The sequence below is a fragment of the Prionailurus viverrinus genome, chromosome E2 (assembly GCF_022837055.1).
Source record: "Prionailurus viverrinus isolate Anna chromosome E2, UM_Priviv_1.0, whole genome shotgun sequence".
Lineage (NCBI taxonomy): Eukaryota > Metazoa > Chordata > Mammalia > Carnivora > Felidae > Prionailurus > Prionailurus viverrinus.
The window spans coordinates 33,727,105-33,750,268 of NC_062575.1; the positions used below are offsets into that span (position 1 = coordinate 33,727,105).

At 52.0% G+C, this 23,164-nt stretch overlaps 1 protein-coding gene across 1 annotated transcript; it reads left to right on the forward strand.

Moving 5' to 3' along the window:
* The first annotated feature begins 7,816 nt into the window (after window positions 1-7,816).
* On the forward strand, window positions 7,817-23,031 carry SALL1 (spalt like transcription factor 1). Its single transcript, XM_047835941.1, has 3 exons — window positions 7,817-7,905; window positions 16,911-20,344; window positions 21,495-23,031. The coding sequence occupies exons 1-3, from the start codon at window positions 7,830-7,832 to the stop codon at window positions 21,933-21,935; spliced, it is 3,951 nt and encodes a 1,316-aa protein (XP_047691897.1). The 5' UTR covers window positions 7,817-7,829; the 3' UTR covers window positions 21,936-23,031.
* Window positions 23,032-23,164: the final 133 nt, after the last annotated feature.

Consider the following 23,164-nt stretch of genomic DNA (forward strand, 5'->3'; position numbering starts at 1 on the left):
ACGAGGTGGGGGCCGCAGCCGTAGAGGGTCGGCATCCAGACCCAAAAGACACACACCTGGCGGGGAAGGACGACAGGGACAGGCCGATAGGAGGATTTCCCGCCCCGACCATTAGCTTTGGCTACAGAATGCTCTGTCATTACAACCATGCTCAATTTTTATAATCCGACAAAAAACGGAAAGCCAGAAAAGCCAGCAACACGAGGCCTGAGTCAACACTGCGCGCGGTTTATACCTTGCAAGGGGCCCAAAGAAAAACACCTGTTTTATTGTTTTGTTTTGTTTTGTGCCCGATTCAGAGGAGTCCGCACAATCAAAACACAAATGTGGGAGCCAAATAAAACAACGCAGTGGATACAGGCAGCGACCTAAGCGACAGGCCACATGCATGTCACTAGTGCTCAGGAACCTTCCAGAAGCAGGCGGATGATCTGTCCCTGGCCCACATGAACAATTCAGCTTGGGCTCATGCACAACCTGCTCTAGTTTCAACTTTCGGTATTAGTTGCGAAATGGGAGACATGCCCTGAAACCCAGCACTGTTTTTACCCTTGCTCCTATGCCGTTCCATTCCCCTCCCCAACACTGAGCCAGGCAATAACACCCTCCCCGGAAACAAACACTGTGACTAACTGCCCTTAAGCAAGGGAGGGATTAACAATGTTTCTGTGGTCTCCCCCATGCCTGGCATGTTACCCTGCAGAGTAAATGAATAAAGGAATAGATGGGTGGATGGGTGAACGGGGAATGATCTTTTAACCATCCCGTAGCATCCGATCCTAACAACGTGTAGGGAAATAACAATAATAGTTAACGCTTATATTTATGCTAATTATATGCCAGCCACTATTCTAAATTCCTCATACATATTAACTCTTTTAACCCTCAAGAGCTCTATGAAATAAGGACTATTATTATCTCCATTAAACAGATGAAGAAACTGCTGGAGGCATTTGGAAGTCGCGCGGCTCAAAGCAGGCAGAGCTGACTCCTTGCTGGATGCTTTGAATGAGGCACCATGCTTCCTCTCCATCAGCTACATTTGATGAAGCAGGAGACAGGAGGGTCGTGATCCTCCCTGGACCAAGCGTATGTACCCACTGTGTCCTCAGGACACGGTTAAATGACAGCCAGGATGTGAACCCCACCAGCCTGACTCCAATGCCCAGGTAGGCCGCGTGAATAAAGCCGGCCAGGGGCAGTTACTGGAGATCAAGCAGTTAAGACACTGTCGAGGAGCCTGGGATAAAAGGCCAGTTTTCTTAGCGCTGTTCTCCCAAACTGGAGGTGCTGTGGGGTCCAGGAAAGAAAGAGAAAATAAAAACAAATCTGGAAAGTGGAGGCTGCCCCCCGACTCTCCCGAAACCATTTTGTTTGGGTTGGAGGAGAGGCTCGCTGGCGTCTTCCCGTCTTCAGTCCCCGGGGCGAAAGGCCACAGCAAGACCTAAGCAAAGGTTACATCCATTCCGGCCTGAGCACAGTTCTGAGCAGGGCTTCTCAGGGACTGGAGTTTAGTACAAAACAGGTCAGAGAGTCTGGGGTGGGGAGGGGACGCTCAGGATGAAAGAGTGGAGGCCAGGCCAGAAAGAGAAAGAAATGACAGTGCGATCATTAAGAAACTTCACTGAGCTGGAAAAGGGGAGAGAAGAAGAGGTGGGTGGGCTATCCATCGCCCCCCCCCCTTTTTACTCATCACACATAGGGGGCCAGAAAGGATGCAGGTGTTAGCAGCGCGATGGAATTGAAGTTGCTTGTGGGCACGGGGTGGGGGGGGGGGGAGTCAAAACGCTGACAAGCAGCGCCCTCCAAGCAGAAGCACGTCTCTCCCTCACGGAGTAGAGAGAAAGCCAGAGAAATATCTCCCCATGAAAGTCAGAGCGCAGCTGAGATCAGTAGGGTTTGTAAATTCCCAATAATGTGAGAGACAGGCCTGGCTCACAAGGCTGCTGGGCAGACAAGAGCCAGGACCCCAGGACAGTCCTGAAACCAGAGTTGGCCATCCAGATTTCTACCAAACAGAAACCAAAAGGTGCCTTGCCCCCCCACCCCCCATAAACGCTGACCATCCCCAGGCACATGAGCTTTTTTGTAAAATCAAATGCACATCTCTTTGGAAATTGTTGATCTATTCTTGAAAGGGGCACATTGTGCTACAGGAAGTGGCAGCCGATAATTTTTTTTTTTAAGTTTGGTATGGGAGATTGGCTACATTAGTTTATCTAGGAGTTCCCACTGGGACTTCTTTTGAGAGGATCTCCTGTATGAAGGAAAATGAGTTTCCTGGCAGACCCCCATCACACCCCCGAAAAGCACAGAGTCAAGGGCTCCACAGATCTCACACCTATTCCCAGCAGATGACACAAGATCTCACCATTTTTCACTGGATCCAAAGGTCCTACGACCTCTAGGTTCCAGGAATTAGCTACACTCTATTCATTGCAGGAGGATGATTTTTTTTTTTTTTTTTTCACTTTGAGAAAACCTCAATGGGATTTTAACCGAAGGGAAGCAAAGGTTTTCTTTTTATAAATTCGATTAGTCTTTCCCACTTTCTGTACCTCGAGACATTTCCTTTGGGAAGAATTTTATACCCAGAGACCCCCTTAGCGAGGCACTGTTGCATGCGGGGCGCGGTGAATTTCAGCGCAAGACGCTGCATGTGGACGGAAAGCAAAAACCGCGGGCACTTGCAGTCGCCAGCAAAGTCAGTTCGTGAATGCTGCCGTGGGGATGGCCCTGCCAGAGAAGGAAGATGAAGTTTGCCGCGGGCAGGCTGTGTGGGACGGGACCTCTGGCTGGGATGCGTGCGGGTGGTTACCAAGCCCGCCCTTCGCTCGCCACGGCTGACTTTCCCGCCGGAGCCGGCGCCGGGGCGCCTGGTCCCCGCGCTGCACCCGGCGCCGGTCTGGAGATAGCCCTTGGCTGTGGGGGGCGGGAGTCCCCCTGAAAGTGCGCCTTTTCGCCGCCGGGACTTAGCTGCTGGGGAGCGAGCGCGCCGAGTGCGCACTGCGTCGGTCGACTCCGCCCGGACCGGGGGTACCCACCCGAGCCTGCTCCCCGAGGCCTCGGGTTCGAAGCCTCTCCCGTGGCGGAGGAGAGGTTGGGATTTGAGCAGCAGCCGTTCGGTTAAGGAAGGAGTTTCTGAAACTCTCGGGAAAGCGAAGTACCGGGGCGTGGAAAATAATCGAGCCGACGGTGGGTTTTCCAAACTTGATCTTTGCTCTGGGACATTTTCTCTGCCCTCTCCCCCAGTGCTCTAGCCCCCACCCGGGGCAAGAGTTCTAAGGGCTAGGGTAACTAACTGCATCAGTCCTTTCTCTCTCTGCCCATCGCCCCCCAAAACTTTCAGACCAGAAAAATACAAATAACCCCTAGGAGTGGTTCCTGCGGGCGCGTTCAGGCGTCCCCATCCCAACACACACACACACACACACACACACACACACACACACACGCACACACACGCACACACACACCACCATCACCATCACCACCACCACCACCACCACCACCACCACCACCACCACTCCGTCCCTCCCACCTCCTGGTAGAGGAGGGACTGGGAACCTGATCTCCGGGCTCCTGCCCCAAACGTTTCCCCATCAATAATGCTGATACCATCGATGTGCCTCCACCCCCGCCCCCCGAGCACCGCTGCCGCCTTTTCGCCGCTTTTTGCTTGACAGAAGAAAACGAAACCTCCCGTAGTGCCCTCCTACCCTTGGCCAGGGGCCCGTGGGGACTGGGGCCTGGGGCAGAGCAAGCCGGGGCACCCGTAGGGCGAGGGGAGAGGGGGGCGTCCTTCAGTTCTGGGGTGCTCAACCAGCGCCGGCGGAAAGAGAAGGAGGGTCCCGGGCGCAGGCCAGGCCTCATTCCAGGCTCCATCCCAAACCTGGGGTCAGACTGGGCCGGCATAAGATATTTTTGCGAGTGGGAGAACCAGGCCTCGGAAAGGGGAGGCTCGACACCCTCTCCCCTGCCCAGGATCGGGATGACGCGGGGCGGTTCGGCGAAACCCCTTGTTTGGGAACTCAGCGGTGGCCCGTGGCCTTGGGGCACAGCCCTTCGGTCCACCAACCCACCAAGGCGTTCTAGATCTTGAGAAAACCGAGGAGACGCATTAGTAGAAACATGGCCATAGAGCCCCCAAAACGTGAGTTCGCCCACCTCGCCGAGCGCCTCCCCCGGGTGCGGTTCTTGTTGGCCCGCGAGGTCACGACCCTGGCGCAGCAGCAGCCACACTTCGGGCCACCCCCCATTCCCTAGCGTGGATCAGCCCCTAAGTGCTAAGTCCTCTGGTGGAAAGGGCAAGTCCGAACCCCGTCGGCCCGATTCGCCCAGCAGCTGCCCCACCTTAGGCTGGGGCGGCGCGACCCCCTATACAGCGCGCAGGTCACTAGGGTGAGCAAGGCGTGGGGACAGGCTCCAGCTGTGGCACCTCACTTGCACTCGCTGCCTTCTCTCGACCGGCTCAAAAATAAAAATCAACCCCCACTCTGTCTCCGTTTTCATTAATTTAATTATTTCTTTGCCTCGCGGCACGCGAAGCCTCACCCGCGCCCTGACATCGCAGCGCCCGCGTCAGCGAACCACGGAACTTGGGCCCCAGACAATGGCCCGTAATTGATGTATTGCCATCAACAATAAAGACCAATTCTCTCCCCGCCATCCCGACCATCCCCCCTCCTCCCATCCCCCCCCCCCTCCACCTCCCCTCTCAGCTCTCCCGGCCACAGAGGGAAAGAAAACAAACAAGAAATTAGCGGGGGACGCTGCGCACAGAGCGAGACGCCCGCCTCTACGCCGTCGAGGACGCAAAAGAACGAAAAAAGTTATTAAAGTTTGGATCCCCCCAATTAATTCGTCTCTGCTCGCCCATTTTTAATTAAACATCGCGAAGCTGCTTTGGCGTGCGCGTTTCGTTTGGTTGTTTGTTTTGGTGTTGGGGGGGAGGGAAGGCTCTCCCCCCCCCCCCTTAATCTTAAAACACAGAGCAAGTAACGAACATGTGTGAAGCTATTCCGGGAGCTTCCCGTGGCGCACGCGGCGCGCACGGGGAAGTAGGGTTTGCGGGATCGCCAGCTCGGCTCGGTTCCTGGCAGCACGCGGTGACCCGGAGGCCCGGACTTTCAAGAAGCCAAGAGTGTTAGAGACGGATGCGGCGGCTCCAAACGCGGGCATATTCGGAGAAACGAGTGTGCAAGTGCACATGTACGGACACATTAGTGTACCTGGGATACTGAGGGCTGGTGTGTGCGAAGACCGCCGTTTTGCAAGGGTGGGGGGTGCGGGATTTGCACGTGCTCCGGTACACTTTCCCGGGGGTCTGGGGAAAGCGAGCGGCTCGCACCCCAGGAGCACGCAGATCCATCTTTGCCGAGGGATCTCTTTAAATATTCAGTGAGAAATAATGGCATTTGAAGCACCACCTATGGAAACATTATTATCTTCATTCTTCAACATCAGCCCCACTGATAGCTTCGTTTGTCTTTTTATCAAAATCTACTGTAACCAACAGGACCTGGGGAGGAAAGGAGAGCGAGTGGAAAGGGAGTGTAGCCTGTGTGTGTGTGTGTGTGTGTGTGTGTGTGTGTGTGTGTGTGTGCTGTTTCAGGGACCGAGTGAGGGCAGAAGAGAGGAAAAATAAGAGAAAAGGTGAAGAAAGGGCGAACAGGAATAAGAAAGAAGGGAGAAGTTACACCAAGGGGGTGGGGGAAAGGTCGCCAGGAGGAAAACAGAAACATTCACATTCACCGGCACACAAAAGATTTAGAATTAAAAAAAAAAAAAAAAAGACCAAAGACCAAAGACCAACGTAACTAAGAAGAGTCATTTGGGGGAAAGCGGTGAGGGTCCAGAGCACCCGAAACTCCACTCGAAAGATTGGTGCCCACTTCGCGCGAACCGACTGTGGTGCTCTCCGGACTCCAGGGCGCTCTCGAATTGGGGCGTCCTTATGAGCCCTCTCCTCTCCTGATAGCGAGATAGGGCAGGGATTGTGTATCTGCACCCCCCTCCTCCCCCATTACTCAAACGAAGTTTGAGTTTGTCCTTCGGGCGCAGGACTTCGGAAACCTGGGAGCGAGGAGACCCTGAGGCGCAAGGGGAAAGAGCTAGGCTGAGCCGAGGACTGAGCCTCAGGTTCGCGGGCGCCCGAGCCCAGCGGAAGGAGTGCGGGACCCGGGTCCCGATTCCGGACCCCGGGGTGCGGGTAGGGAGGCTGCATCCCAGCCTGGGGAGATGGAGCTGGTGCGAAAAGTTTTGGGTGCCGCGCTCGGCAAGTGCCGGAGAGATGGAGACGAGCTTCTGCCGGGCCAGACAGCTGCGGACACCCCCGCAACCCCCCCCCCCCACCACTACCACCACGCGCGCCGCCACCATTCCCGGCTCAGCACGGCCACCTGGTTGCCAGGAGCCTGGGGCGCGGCCCCCTCCCCAGGGCGGAGAGCCTAGGGGTCCTGGGGACAGGCTCTGCCCAAGGCCCGGCCGGCCTGGGCCGCGCCTCCCGAGGCCAGGGGCGGGTTGCAGCGTTCAGGGTAAGCGGCGGCCCCTCCCCTCCCCCCGGCTGGAGCTGAACTCGGATCCCAGGCCGGTCCCTGCTCTCCGCCCGCCCCGGGCTCGGCGGCGCCACCGCCGCCGCCGCCTCCCCGCGGAGTGACGCGCCCTGCAGCCAACCGGGGCAGCCGGGGGGGAGGTCCGGGAGGGGTCCTGGGCGGAGCCGGGCCGCCCCTTATCCCACGGGCTCGGGGCTGCTTCTCCCGAAAACTTCAGCCCTAATTGTCCTGGGAATGTCCGAGGTAGAGAAAGGGAGCGAGGGAGCAACGAGAGGCTGGAGGATCGGGGCCCTTTGAGAAGGAACGGGGTGGCGGGAGAGTTGCCCCTCCCCCCCTCCAAAAGCCCCAAACCCATCACGTTCCCAAACCTTTCCTCGGTCCTCTTCTCCGCGCCCCCGCGAGCCCGCGATCCAGGGGATGGAGAACTCGGGGCGCAGGAGCGCCGAGCCAGGCGGCGAGCGGGAGGGAGGCCGGGCCGCGGGCGGGAGGCGGACCGGCGTGGGGCTGGCTCTTCCCCACTCGCTTATTTTTTTTTTTTTATGGGGTGGGGGTGGGCTGTTTTCTGGTAGCTCTTAAAGAAACGAAGAAACACTCACGAAACGGGACTTCCTCCCCCCAAATCCCGCCACGGGACTCCCTCCCCCCGCGGTCCGGCGCGCCTAGCGCCGGAGTTGGGAAGTTCGCCGCGCGCCCGCAGCCTGGGTCTCCAGCCCCCGCCGCCCGGCCCCACCCCCCACCCGGGAGGCTTAATTCCGGGGAGGGCATGCTAATTCGGGTCGGCCCAGCCCGGGATGGGGGGGGCCGGGGGGGGGGGGGGCGCGGGCCCGGGCGCCGGGCGCGCAGAGGCGAGGAGGCAGGCCCGCGGCGGCCGGGCCGCGGAGTCCCGGGCGGTCGCGAAGAGGGTTAACCCAGTGTCGGGCGGCGCGGCGCGCAGAGCCAGCCCCGCGGCCGGCTTATTGGGCCAGCGCGCGGAGAGACAGGGGTCTGCAGCAAATCACGAACTAATTGATTAAGGCGAGCGGGTTTGAATAGCGCTGGCCCGGTGCCAATCGCCTTTCAAAGAGCCCCTCTATGATTAATCGCAATGCATTATTGATAATCATAATTATAGCAGGACACATGCGCGCTGCGCCCGGGGCCGGGGAGCCGGGGAGGGGGCGGGCGGGCCGGCGGGCGGGGGGAGCCGCCGCCGCCGCCGCCGCTCGATTTCCGTAATTTTGAGAAGATTTTTTTTTAGTAATTTTTTATTCTGCCCCAGCTGATGTTTGAGCCAGCATGTCGCGGAGGAAGCAAGCGAAGCCTCAACATTTCCAATCCGACCCCGAAGTGGCCTCGCTCCCCCGGCGAGATGGTGAGTGCTCCGGCCCGCGCCGCGGACACACACACGCACACACACGCACTCGCACTCACACTCACGCACACCCGGACCCACGCACACGCGGCTGGTTTCCGCGCCCACCGCCCCGCCGCCGCCACCGCCGCCGCCGCCGGGTCCCTGTTCGCCTTTCCCACTCAGCGTATTTCTTTCTTTCCTTCCTTCTTTCTTTTTTTTTTTTTAATTTCTTTTTAAATTTCCAATTTGCCTGCGCCGGGCTTCCCTCCCTGGCTCGGGGAGAGCAAACACTTCTCCCGGCAGGATCTTTCCGGAGTTGTTGGGTCTTCCCGGGTAGGGGGCGGGGGGGTGGGGAGGAGCTCGGCCAGGCCGGCCTGGCTCCTCCGGCCCGGCTTTTCCGGGGAGCCGCGGCCGGGGCCCGGGGAGCCGGCTGGACGCGGGGCGGGCGGAGGTCGGCCGCGCGGGGCCCCTTGCGCTCCCCGCGCTGCGCCCGGGGCCCCCGGGCAGGCCTCCGCCGCGCCGGCCCTGCCGCCCCGCGGGAAGGAAGTTTACTTGGTGCTCCGGGCTGAACTCCCAGCGTGGGGGAGCCCCCTTGTGCCGCGCCCCCCCCAAAGCGCTCACACTCCACCTGGGCCGGCGCGGCGGAATGGGGTGACTTTAGGGGCTCAGAGCTACCAGAAGACGGGGACCTGTGTCGGGGCGCCCGTGCCCGACCTGCTGGGGTCGCGGCAGGGGTGGAGGGTGCTCTTTGCTGCTGGTTCCTTCCGAGACACAGTGCAGGCGGACGGGGGACAGTGTTGGGGGCCGGCTACCCAAGTTTATCCCGGCGTCTTTTCTCCCAGTACATGCACCCCCTGCCCAGCCCCGAAGAAATCTCTAGATTGGGTGTGCTCCCGCAGAGGATCGTGGTACCCCGTGCTTCCAGGAATCGTAAGGGTCTTTTTCCAGGGCTGGGGGGGGGGGGGGCTCTCCGGCCAGAGGAGAACACCCCCTCCCCCCCGAAACAGAGGCATTGGCTTTCTCGGGTGGAGGCGACAACTGCGGGGTCCCGAAGGGAATGAACAAGTCTAGAACAAAGTTTGTGTGAGAGCGCTGAGGCCGAGAGTAGGAGAGATCCCGGCAGGGGATTTAGGGTACGGAGGGAGGACACCTCGAGTCCCTCCTTGTCCCTGAGGGGGGTTCACTTTAGGGGCCTCCGAGTTCCCAGGCCCAGCGCCGCAGGCGAAGGAGCGGCGCCCGGTTCGGTCCCCTGCACGATGCTCGCCTCTCGGCCGCGGGAGGACGAGGGCAACCCCGGCGGGGGCTCCGCGGCTCCGGATGCCACTCGGAATGCTCAAGTCCCGGGCCGCTTTTTGGGGTATGGAGGAGGGAACTGGACCCGACAGGGCTCATAAGTGTGGCCTGGGATCGGCACCTCTGTCCACTAAACTCTGCGGCCGCCCGGGCCCCGCGGTCCCCGGGCTCCTTCCCCAGAGGCCTGCTTCTCAGCAGAGCTGGGGCTCGGGGACCCGCGCAGAGCCGAGGCAAAGTCGCCGGGACTCCCACTCCCGGCACCCCGGCTGTCGGGAAAGGAGACTGCTGGCATAGGGGTCCCTGTGAGAAATTGGGGAGAACCGCGACCCGTTAAGAAAATGGCTTTACAAATATTTGCACCCCTCAACCCCAGTACTTTCCGCAGCTTCAAGCCTTACCCGAGTCTCTGCGATTTTAGTCCGCTGAGCTGAGCCCCCGAACCCCGCTTTCCACCCGAGGCCAAACCGGGGATGCGAGGTAGATCGGGGTGAAATTTACCCAAGGCCGCAGCAACAGCTCCGAATATTTTCCCCGGTTTTCTCGGCTGGTTTCTTCTTCTCGCCCCCACACCCACCTTTCCTAAAGTTTCTGGTGAGCCCTTCCGCCCCGGAATACTGTTCAAGTTCCCAATATTTGTAGGAAAAACCAAACGGGAGGAGAAGAAAGCGTTTTTTCGGGTTTGGTTTTGTTTTGTGTTTTGTTTTGTAAATTTGTACCGATTTCACACATTTTCAAAAAGGGAGCCAAAGACTCGGGGCTTCGGGCTTGGGGAAGAAATGATGTCTGGTACATCTTTGCCTTTTCGCCTGTCGCCTTCTGAATCCGGAATTTTTAATAGTTAAGGCTTCTCATAAAGCGATGGCATAAAAGGAGTTCACTACCTCTTACCATTATTATTTATTAGACTTTTTTTTTTTTTTTAGTTTCTTTGAGCTTTGAGGTAAGTTAATTAAGTAACTGAATCAAGTTTCCTTTTCTTTTTTTCCTCATTCTTTCTTGCTCCCTCCATCTCTTTCCTTTTTCTTCCTTTTTTTTTTTTCTCCCCTAAAGCTGATTCATTGTCCTAAGAAGCAGTAAAGTGTTAGGGGCACTGTGTCCAGAGCCGCTCTCCCCTCTTTCTCACCTCTCTCCACCCCCCACCCCTTTTTTCTTCGGTGGTAATGGTTCTAGGTTATGACTGTTTTTACATGGTTGAACAATAAGTTTGGGGGAAGCTGCCTAGAGGGTAGATTTTGTAATAGGGTTACAGGATTTAGTGTGTTGTAAGAATATTAGTACACAACTAATCCTTCTCAGCATCTGACTTACAGGAGGGCCTTGCACACTCCCCATCTTTTTATTTGGGTGCAGTTGAGAGATAAACGGACTTCAGAGTAGATGACATCTCTGGGAGTTCCCTTTCAAAAGTCACCATCTTTCCCACAAGGAATTCAGCAGTGTCTGTTCATGTCCCCACACATAACACACACTTGAAAGAGTTGATGGGGTTGGAGTGTTGTGTTTGGTTTGTTTTGGTTTTTGGTTTTGTTTGGGGGTTTCTCTTGTCACATGTATACAGGTTCCTAAATTTTTAGAAGACAGTGCCTCACTCAAGCATGAGTGTGTGTGTGTGTGTGTGTGTGTGTGTGTGTGTGTGTGCGCGCGCGCATGTGTGTGCACGCGCATACAAAGAAAGCCATAGCCATGCCCAACAGCCACACGGATAACTCCATCAGAACAAGTTCAAGAAAACAAGATTACTTGGTCAGTCTTCCAATGTTCATGTGTTAATTCTACTTGGGTGCAGCTGTAATGCCACAGACACCCTACATTAAAGTTGGGAAGTTTTCTATGTCTTATGAAACCAGGATTATGGCACATATTAACTTGTCTTTTAAATAATATTCAGCGAGCCTGGAATCATTTGTAGAAAGGTGACTGCCACTGGAAAAATTATGTACTGAGATAAATCATTCTTGAGGAAGGGGACTATTAGAATCTAATGATTTCTATGTGGGTTCTTTACTAAGCTCTGGGTTTCAGAGGGGGTGTGTGTGTGTGTGTGTGTGTTTTGGGGTTTTCTTCCTTGGGTGGTGGTTCTGAGATTCAAGTAACTGCAGGGATGGCCCCATTCAGACTCCATTCATTTATTAAAGTATTGTGGCACTCCGCTTTTTCAAGGAAAAGAGAATATTGGAAGAAAGATAAAAACCTCACGAACTGGAGATAAAACACTGACTCATATAAAGTATCATAAACATTCCTCTTATTTATATTAATAATGAAATTCTATTATTTACCAAAGTAATTTACTCATTGTGAGCAGCTTAATGGCAACACATTGATTTCTGGGCCCAAAAGGTTACAGAGAACTATAATTAATTGCTTTTTTTTGAAAAACCGACACCTGCAAGATAAGGCAGTTGGAAAGAATTCATGGGTAATCAGGCCTATTTTAAGTTTGTGGCATAATGGAAGATTCTGGGTGAGAAAATGCAGTTTTGGGGGGATTTGCTTCGGGCCGCAGATACTTTCTAAAAATGGCAAAACCACACACAACAAGCAAAGTGTAGTGGGGCACGAGAGACTGGATGCAAAAGTAAATCTGTGATAGTGAACAGCTCATGGTTTCTTGTACATCAAGTTTCTCCTATGGTTTATAGGTGCAAGTGCCAAGTTGTAGGTTATTCTTTGGGGACTTTATTTCACTTCTGCGTTTGCAGGTAGCAGTTCATCTCCACCCAGAGCCCTTTAGAAGGCAGAGACCCACATCTCTCATGTGGGGATCTCAGTGCGAGTGCGAGAGATCCGCCCCGACTCGCAGTTTGCTAAGTTTGTTGAAATGGTTAAAAGCCAAGCTCATAACCGGAACAAAGTCCTCGTGCGGTCTTAATTCGGTGTTTCTGAGACCTGTCCTGGTACAGCCAGCCACGTCGTCCAAAATATTCTTCGATTACCAAAGCCGCAGTGATTTAGCAGTTTAGCAAAGATGGTAAATTATCCTAAGCCCCAGCACCCCTCCCCCCGGCAGAAAAAAAGTGTGTGTGCCAGGCTTTACAAAAGCTAATGTGTCGAGCTGTTTTAACCTTTGCTAGCCTCCTCCCATGCAGAGGTGACAAGGTCCAGATCATAATATGTCCTTCAGTATCTTCCCAGTGACCCCCAAATTCAGTCTTCCTGGTCACTTAGCAGGAAGTTAGCAGTTTATTTTAGTTTCACCTTATCAGCTTGGTGTCTTTTCCTAACCTTATTCCCCTGTCACCCTCAGATGCCAGACCCCCAAAGGGGAAGATTGACAGGTAGTTCCCATAGCTCAGCTTTACCCTCAAACAACAGGGATTTAGTTTCTTGTGCCTTTGCCAATGTTTATGTAGTCAAAGTTGAGATCTCGCCTTAAGGAGTCTCTCTTTTTACGCGTCACTGGAATAGGAAAGCCACAAAGAAGTTTTTGAACAAAAACCCTTGCAACTGGAACCCCATCTAGCGTTCAGTTTGATTCATCCGAGGGGAAGACATTTTCCCCCAACACAGATTGTGTACGTTAGGTGGGCTTGTATCACTGTTTAAAAAGGCGTGTCTGGACCGTGTTGTTATTTTTTCCAGAGCCTTCGCTTGTAGTCTTCCACTCAAGGATCCACTAATCCCGGCCAGAACACGGAGGGAATTGAAGCGGGCCAGTAAATGTGTCATTTGGTTGCATATCACACAGAGGAAACTTCAGACATTACGGAGAATATACAGAGCATATGTGGCAGTGTTTAAAATCTCTGTGGCATCTTGAGCTGGACATTCAGGTGGAGGCTTTTCCCAGATCGGTGCAGAACAATAATGATGATAATAAAAAGGTGAAAGACCAATCAGTCAGAAACGGTGCTGATGGCCTCTCCAAATGGGTCTCCGGGAAAGAACAGCCTGTTAAAATTATAGGCTCCACAATCCCAATCACGAGGGGTTCCATTAAAAACGTTAATGTGATCTTCAGGTAGTGGAAAGTAAAGGGAAGGATCTTTCTGAAGAGCTCCAAAAAAGAAAGCTAAATGTGGTAGAATAGGGTTGTTTTGTTTTGTTTTGTTTTGTTTTGTTTTGTTTTGTTTTTTTCCTGGCTTGGCTAAACCTTGCCGTGTGGGGCATAGTTTTATTTTTGTTTTCACAGTAGACAGATACACTGGAACACTTCCATTTTCTGCCTCCTGTTCTGCAATGTTTGGTTGAGATGATGAAAAACTGACAAATTTGAATTGGGGGTCAAGTACCTAAATAGTATGAGAACTGAAACATCCAGGGTTTTAGCATAAACTGAATGGAGCTACAAGTTCACCCCCTTATCCTCTAAAAAAAAAAAAATCCCAGAAAAATGCCAGAGATCTTTGTGTGTGTGCATACTCAGAAAACTACTACTTCTTAAATTTTTCCTTTGTGACTGGGATCATAAAATTAATTTGGATGCAAAACCCATAGAGAAGGAACTGGAATGTTATTTTCACCATAGCACAGGGAACAAGGCAACTGTATTTACTATAATGGGATCACCAGTTGCAATCCTGTGTAACAGATTATTGAGAAACAAGATAGCAGCCGGTCAGAAAAATGAATTGGAACACATTTGTACGTGTGTGTGTGTGTGTGTGTGTGTGTGTGTGTGTGTCTTACAACTTAAAATACTCCCTTTGGTAGTTAAAGATTCAAACTAGTCCTCATGTTTTGTCTTTGTTGCTGTTGAGCGTCTTTGTTGGAGTTCAGTTCAGAATGCAGATACATTTAAAGTTAAGAGCTATTACAGTACAGCGACACCTGCTTTTGAAATAAATCAAAATAGATACCAGAATTTTTTTTTTTTTGGTGTTCATAAACATCCAGAAATTAAATTAGTTGACTCGGCAGTGGAATCACATGTCAGCTTATTAAAATGTTGTGAAAATCCAAGCTGAAACATAGGCAGCTTTTTAACACCGTCTTTCTTCGAAGCAAGCAGGCATATTTTTAAGCACCTCTATTTTCCGTCCAGTTAGCACGGCCCGAAATACAAAAATGTTCAGGTTGGAAAAACTTGAAAATTCTCAAGTGAGTCTTGAAGCAGCCCAAATGTAGGATTCAAGCCCAGGAAAGTAATAATCAGCGAAATCCTGTAAAGTAAGCTTCTTTTCATTTTGTCTATATATTATGAGAATATCAGATGTTTGCAAGTTATAAAGAATTAAAATGCCCTTTAATCGTGAACACAGATGTGCTAAATATTTGAAGGCAACTACGTTGTAATGTGTACAATTGATGAAGTCAGTTTTCTGATTTCCCTTGCTAGCTATTTAGTCCTGAATCTGTCATTATTTGTCTAAGCCCAGCTGACCAAGCAAAACTGTGTTTTAAAGTGGCTTTATGTTTTGATAAATGTGAGCTGCTTGAAAAGTATTTTCCACTGAATGCAGAGCTTAATAGAACATGCTGACATAATAGTTTTAATGCATTTTGTTGAAAATGTGTGAACAAACAGAATAGCTTTTGTTCCTTCATAATTGGCTGTAAAAGTACATGGAAACATAACCATTACATATGGAAATGTGCAAAGAGAAAGAAATAACATTTCTGTTGAATATATTAGGAATTGCATTTCCTAGATTAAAATAAGCATCTGAAATGGATGCATCATTTAAAATTGGTTGTCAAAATAAGAAGCTTTAAACAGAATTTTTGTCACATTATTTTTGTCCCAAGTTAAGCGACGTAACTGCAGCGAATTTCCTTTAATATTTTGTTTACATTATTTTAAGGCAGGGAGAGACACAGAAAGTGCTTAAAACAGCACCTTGAATGTGCACAGGAACCCGGTGCCAATTAAGATGATTAAACATTAAATTAAAACTGAATCATTATTGGTATTTTCTGCCACAGCCAAGATTTGTTTGGTATTGTTAGTGCATTTTGCTGCGTACCCTTGTGGAGATTAAAAGATGGGTGTTATTAGAAAAGCTAGCTTGTTGAGTATAACTTAGCTACTCAGATAACACTCACAGTGAATAAAGTGTGCCTGCATTTGGCATACTTCACCCGGGTTCCTCATCAACTCGGGCACCACGCAAGGCCAATAGAGTTAAAGGAATTTCCAGAAGTTAGTATTTAGGTATTAATTGTATTTTCCGGAATGCAAAACTACTGAAGCTTTTTAGGATGTTTACTACAAAGAGGCAAATGGCTGACCCTTAGGAGCTGCCTCTGACGTTTACCGAAGAAGCAACATTTTGAGTTGGTATTTATTCATATTTGCAATTAGTTTTTTTCTTTCCCCCCTTGCAAGTTTTCTTGGGAGATTCAATTTGGAAGTCATGGAAACTAACTATTATCTGATTCAGTTCTGCAGAAAAGCATGCAGGGAGGTAATCCTTGAATTAAACAGTTTTTTTTTTTTTTTTCACAGCCTTCGGAGATGACCACACACCATTTGTACAACAGAAGTTGGTGTTCCCCATGCTGGGCAAACAATAAGGCTCCATCCTGTCTTTGAATAGGATGTTAGCTTGCCGTTGGAGATTTTTATGTTTAATTTACAAATGGATCTTAGTGAGAAGAAATCTGAGCAACCAGTGGAAACAAACATGAAATAAAGGGATTTTTATAATGAAAGGTTCAGGACAATCTGTTAAACAATTGATAACACCGAATAGCCGACTGTTTTTAAAGGCATTCAGACAAGGAGAATGGCACAGCATTTGCGAACTCGAAACCAAGAATTATTTCCTCCCTTCCCCTTAACTGCGCATCCTTCTATAAGTTGATGTTGAATCAGAAATGTAAATCTTCTGCCAGTTTTTTATAGATACAGAGAGCACTCTTGATGAAATATTTACAGGCGTAACGTTGCCATTTGGAGCACAATGGCATATATAAGTTGAACGGTGGAGTGGTAGCCAGGGTTGCATTCTTTAATTTTAAAAATAAACATGCCACGGGGTGATATATAGGTGCCAGGCAGGCCTTGTAACGGATTATGATCACTGTGTTTCTCTTCGTTGTGTGTGTGTGTGTGTGTGTGTGTGTGTGCGCGCGTGTGTGTGTGCACGCGTGTGTGTGTGCGCGCGTGTGTGCGCGTGCGTGCGCGCTGCTTTCTTGTTTGTATTCAACTGAGTCTTGAGCAGCCTGGAGGATTTGTTACTGGTGTGGCTAAAGCGTGTTTGTCACGGGTAGGCCTCGGCTCAGGTTCTAGGTAGGGGCTGGAGGTGATTTTTAAGTTGTCAGTCCTCAGCTTGGTGATCCGCATTTCTCTCCCGTCCCTTGTCAACAACTGATTGGAATCTGAATGACTACAAATTAGTTTAGTGACAGAACAAACTGTCACAGATATCTCTGAATCAGTTGAAAATGAATAAGGTTGACAGAAACTCAAGAGCCTAATAAGTCCTCAGAATGGTTGCTGGACCCTCTCTGGATGAGTAGACAATAAGGTGTATAAAATATTGGAAATCAATAGTGGCCTATGGAATTGCATTATGCACTGATGTCTTCAGTTCGCAGTATTTTATATTTTGATGGATTATCTGAAGACCGTGGCTATCTGAGATGCCGGATGGATAGGGATTCCTCCACACCCCTAAGATTTAATTATGAACGTTCTTGGGTAGTATCGACTGCTTTTCCAGGGGCAAGAGTGTTGAGTTTGGAAGACAGAAAACAATGGATCAACCTCCCTCTGGTTGCGAAGGCGCGGGTGACCCTGTGTGGCCCGGCCCCCTTTCTAACCCTGCCCCTTTTGATGTTTGCAGGAGACGCAGAGAAAGGTCAACCAAATCGCACCACCAAGAGCAAGGACGCCCACGTGTGTGGCCGGTGCTGTGCCGAGTTCTTTGAGTTATCGGATCTTCTCCTCCACAAGAAGAACTGCACTAAAAATCAATTAGTTCTCATCGTCAATGAGAGCCCGGCCACCCCGCCCGACACCTTCACTCCCAGTCCCCCTCCCGATAACCCCGACGAACAAATGAATGACACCGTGAACAAAACGGATCAGGCCGACGGCGGCGACCTTCCGGAACACGGCGGACGCGACAGGGAAGAGTCCATGGAGGTGGAGGCCCCGGTGGCGGCTAACAGAGGTGGCGGTGGCGCCCTGGGGGGGGGCGGGAGCGGGGTCACCCCAGGCTGCAGCGGCGGCCCCTCCACAGGTACCTCAGCGATCACAACCTCTCTACCTCAACTCGGGGACCTGACGACACTGGGCAACTTCTCCGTGATCAACAGCAACGTCATCATCGAGAACCTGCAGAGCACCAAGGTGGCGGTGGCCCAGTTCTCGCAGGAGGCGAGGTGCGGCGGGGCCTCCGGAGGCAAGCCGGCCGTCCCGGCCCTCATGGAGCAGCTCCTCGCCCTGCAGCAACAGCAGATCCACCAGCTGCAACTGATCGAGCAGATCCGTCACCAAATATTGCTGTTGGCTTCTCAGAACGCAGACTTGCCAACATCTTCGAGTCCTTCTCAAGGTACTTTACGAACATCTGCCAACCCCTTGTCCACACTAAGCTCCCATTTATCTCAGCAGCTGGCGGCGGCAGCTGGATTGGCACAGAGCCTCGCCAGCCAGTCTGCCAACATCAGCGGTGTGAAACAGCTGCCCCCCCTCCAGCTACCTCAGAGCACTTCTGGCCACACCCTCCCACCCAACAGCGGCGCTTCCCCCAGCATTAACATCTTGGCGGCAGCGGTGACCACCCCGTCCTCGGAAAAAGCGGCTTCGAGCGCCGGCGCCTCCCACGCCAGCCACCCCGCAGCCTCGGCGTCGTCGTCACCAGCTTTTGCAATAAGCAGTTTGTTAAATCCTGCGTCCAGTGCACTTCTACCTCAGCCGGCCCCCGCTAACTCGGTTTTCCCCAGCCCTTTGCCCAACATCGGAACGACTGCGGAGGACTTAAACCCCTTGTCCGCCTTGGCCCAGCAAAGAAAAAGCAAGCCACCAAATGTCACCGCCTTCGAAGCGAAAAGCGCTTCGGATGAGGCGTTCTTCAAACACAAGTGCAGGTTCTGCGCGAAGGTCTTCGGGAGCGACAGTGCCTTGCAGATCCACCTGCGCTCCCACACCGGCGAGAGGCCGTTCAAGTGCAACATCTGTGGGAACAGGTTCTCCACCAAGGGGAACCTCAAAGTCCACTTCCAGCGCCACAAAGAGAAATACCCTCATATCCAGATGAACCCCTATCCCGTGCCTGAGCATCTGGACAATATCCCCACGAGCACCGGCATCCCGTACGGCATGTCCGTCCCTCCGGAGAAGCCGGTCACCAGCTGGCTAGACACCAAGCCGGTCCTGCCCACCCTGACCACTTCGGTCGGCCTGCCGTTGCCCCCGACCCTCCCGAGCCTCGCACCCTTCATCAAGACCGAAGAGCCAGCCCCGATCCCCATCAGCCATTCTGCCAGCAGCCCCCCGGGCTCAGTCAAAAGTGACTCCGGGGCCCCCGAGGCGGCCACGCGAAACCCGGGCGGGCTCGCAGAGGAGGCCGAAGGGCCCCCCGCGCTACCCTCCGGTGGCAAAAGCGAGGACGGCACCGTGGCCCCCAGCTCTGCCCCGGCAGCCAGCGGCAGCTCTCTGAGCTCCCCGGCGGTGGCGACGGCCGACGGTGGCCCCGGGAGGGCCACCGCTTTCACCAACCCCTTGTTGCCGCTCATGTCTGAGCAGTTCAAGGCCAAGTTTCCTTTCGGGGGGCTCTTGGACTCGGCCCAGGCATCAGAGACCTCCAAGCTTCAGCAGTTGGTAGAGAACATTGACAAGAAGGCCACTGACCCCAACGAGTGTATCATCTGCCACCGGGTCCTCAGCTGTCAGAGCGCCCTAAAGATGCATTACCGGACGCACACCGGGGAGAGGCCCTTTAAGTGTAAGATCTGCGGCCGGGCTTTCACCACGAAAGGGAACCTCAAAACCCACTATAGCGTCCACCGTGCTATGCCCCCGCTCAGAGTCCAGCATTCCTGCCCCATCTGCCAGAAGAAGTTCACGAACGCCGTGGTCCTGCAGCAGCACATCCGAATGCACATGGGAGGTCAGATCCCCAACACCCCAGTCCCCGACAGCTACCCCGAGTCCATGGAGTCCGACACGGGCTCCTTCGACGAGAAGAATTTCGATGACCTGGACACCTTCTCCGACGAAAACATGGAGGACTGTCCTGAGGGCAGCATCCCCGATACGCCCAAGTCCGCGGACGCGTCCCAGGACAGCTTATCTTCTTCGCCTTTGCCCCTAGAGATGTCAAGCATCGCTGCTTTGGAAAATCAGATGAAGATGATCAGCGCCGGCCTGGCGGAGCAGCTGCAGGCCAGCCTGAAGTCCATGGAGAACGGCTCCGTTGAGGGGGACGTCCTGACCAACGATTCGTCCTCGGTGGGCGGCGACATGGAGAGCCAGAGTGCGGGCAGCCCGGCCATCTCAGAGTCTACCTCTTCCATGCAGGCTCTGTCCCCGTCCAACAGCACCCAGGAGCTCCGCAAGTCCCCCGGCGCGGAGGAGAAGCCCCAGAGGGCAGTCCCGAGCGAGTTCGCCAACGGCCCGTCCCCCACCCCGGTGAACGGTGGGGCTCTGGATTTGACGTCCAGCCACGCAGAGAAAATCATCAAGGAAGATTCTTTGGGGATCCTCTTCCCTTTCAGAGACCGGGGTAAATTTAAAAATACTGCTTGCGACATTTGTGGCAAAACCTTTGCTTGTCAGAGTGCCTTGGACATTCACTACAGAAGTCATACCAAAGAGAGACCATTTATTTGCACGGTTTGCAATCGCGGCTTTTCCACAAAGGGTAATTTGAAGCAGCACATGTTGACACATCAGATGCGGGACCTACCATCACAGCTCTTTGAGCCCAGCCCCAACCTCGGCCCCAATCAGAACTCGGCGGCGATCCCCGCCAGCTCGTTGTCATCTCTCATCAAGACAGAGGTCAACGGCTTCGTGCACGTCACGCCTCAGGACAGCAAGGACACCTCCACCGGTCACGTCCCCTCTGGGCCTCTGTCCTCCTCTGCCACGTCCCCAGTTCTGCTCCCGGCTCTGCCCAGGAGAACCCCCAAACAGCATTACTGTAACACGTGTGGCAAGACCTTCTCCTCGTCGAGTGCCCTGCAGATTCACGAGCGAACTCACACTGGAGAGAAACCCTTTGCTTGCACTATTTGTGGGAGAGCTTTCACGACAAAAGGCAATCTGAAGGTACCTCACTCTGTCTGTCCCTCACACCCCCCCCCCCCGCCCCCACCCGCCCAGCCAGCCAGCAGCCCCGATAACCACGCAGGGAGAGGGCGTTCTCGCCGGGGCACCTGCCGCACGTGGCCCACCGCGGCCAGGCGCCCGCGCGGGTCAGGGTCGGGGCAGGTGTCTCGGGGCGGGCCGCAGCCTGCTGGACGTGAGAGCACATTGAATAATTTGGTGCCCCAGCGAAGCAGCTGCCCATCTCTTGCTGTCTCGCTAAGTGCACCAAATGAATTGCCTCACCTACCGAGTGCGACAGCCCGGCGTTGCCATGGGGTATTGATTAAAGACCTCCACGTGGCCTGTGAGCAGCCCGTATCACTTAATAATTACAGTCCTCCTCGGCGGATGCATCTGTTTTTCACAAGTATGCAGCCCAGCGTGGCTTGCTCTCCTAAAAACCATCACGTCACTGCTCGGCTAAATGGGTATTATGATAATTGATTATACATTTCCTCCCGATATGTGTTGGAAATAAAGCAAATATGCTTAGGTTCTAGAGCAACAGTTGAGTGCTCTCACTGTGTACATTTTTTGTTGACAGAGTATCTCTCTAGAGATCGCTGCCAGTAATGTGAGATGAATAATTACTTTCTGGCTCTTTCTCGCCGCGCACGGGCCCTGCGATGGGCAATCTGCGAGGGGTACTTTCTTCCCATCTGCAGAGGACGTTTATAGGGTAAAGGGTGTCAGATACAATACTTACCATTGCAATGAGAGTGGACATAACAATTCTAACCCTGAAAGGAGCTATCTGCGACAGCCTGGCCTGCTGGAGGCCATTATAAACTAAATACGGGTAATAAAAAAAGAGTAAGTAAGGCCGGCATCTTTGCCCAGGAAGAGGGAAGGCGGCCCAGGGCTGGGGAGAAGCGAGCGCGTTATTAGGAGGCGGCCAGAGTGGACAGCTCCCGTTACCTTCTCCACTATCTGGCGCTTAATGAGAATAGACATGTAGGCCACTTGCTTTGTCGGGTGTTGGGATATGAGTGGAGACAGATTCAACTATTAAGCTTCTCCCTTCCTCTCTCTCTCTCTCTCTCTCTCTCTCTCTCCCTTTTTTTTTTTTCTTTGCCCCCTTCCCACCCCCGCCCCTTTGCCCTCCTCTCAGGTACACATGGGCACTCACATGTGGAATAGCACGCCTGCACGACGGGGTCGGCGGCTCTCTGTGGATGGCCCCATGACATTTCTAGGAGGCAATCCTGTCAAGTTCCCAGAAATGTTCCAGAAGGATTTGGCGGCAAGGTCAGGAAGCGGGGATCCTTCCAGCTTCTGGAATCAGTATGCAGCGGCACTCTCCAACGGGCTGGCGATGAAGGCCAATGAGATCTCCGTCATTCAGAATGGCGGCATCCCTCCAATTCCTGGAAGCCTCGGCAGCGGGAGCAGCTCACCTATTAGTGGGCTGACGGGAAATCTGGAGAAGCTCCAGAACTCAGAGCCCAGCGCTCCGCTGGCCGGCCTGGAGAAGATGGCCAGCAGTGAGAACGGAACCAACTTCCGTTTCACCCGCTTCGTGGAGGACAGCAAAGAGATTGTCACAAGTTAAAGCAACCCTGGCTGGAGAAATAACAACCCCCTTCCAGAAGGAGACCCACTGTTGCCTCCTCCCCCCCCCCCACCCCTTCCCTCCTGGTTCCCCCAGATCTATGAACTACAACATGATGAAGACATTCTTTTGTACTTTGTTCAACTTCTAGAGTTATAAGAAAGCTTATTTATTAGTGATATAACCTTGCTTTGCAAACAGAATGCAAGCGTTAACTTTGGTCTTCTGTATTTTGGACTAAATACTAATTGACTAGAGCGCTGTAACATTTATGGCAATCACAAGTTGCCCTGCTAGGCGGTCTTAATCTGGCATTAACTTATTTTCTATATCCGGTTTAATATGAATCTGGTGTTAATGCAATGCCTCAGTGATGCATTAGATCTCTAATAAAGTCTGTATATAAATGTACACTTTGATCCTGCTGGGAAATTTTATCAGCAAACACATTGTCTAATCTTTCTAAACAAATTTAAGCAAAGGACTGGAAGTACAGACTGATCAATGTGGTTCTTTGAAAGGTTTGGGGTTTTTTTGTTTCGTTTTATGGTTTTTTTTGGTTTTTTGGGTTTTTTTTTTTTTTTTTTTACTCTAAAATTCAACCTGCTTTTTTTTTTTTTTTTTTTGGTAGATTTAACCATTTCCGTTTTGAACTGCGATTTGTATTGTGCTTTTTACTTGAGTCGTCCTCAATGTTGATAAGTTTCTGTACAGTAATAAGCACGCAGAATTCTTTAGAGAAAATACAAGTGTTGTTTTGGTAGTTGAAACTGAGACGTAACATTTTGCCTTGTAGGTATATTCACAATAGAAAATTTGTGCTGGAATTTCACAATGCTGCTAAGTATAGCATCTTGAACAACCTTCAGTGGAGAAAATGTAGATGCTCTTGTATATACAATAAGAAATATCACTTTCATTAAAATGTACATACGTTCCTTACAAGAGCAAATGCTTCTTCTTGATCAAGAGAGCAGGTATAGTGTTCGTTTATTTTGTATTAGGTATGGAAGGAAAAAATTGGACTGTTACATGCACTTTCTTGGAAAGTTGAAAGGAAAGGGGGGGGTCCAATTTCTTTAACATTTAATACTTACTAACAACAGAGATACTGTAATTTTACTCAAGTAATCAAATACATTTTTTTTTGCAACAGATAAAACAAAATACTGTGTCTGTGTTTTTAGAGTGCATTTCTATATAGCCAGGGCCCGAAATGTATTTTAACA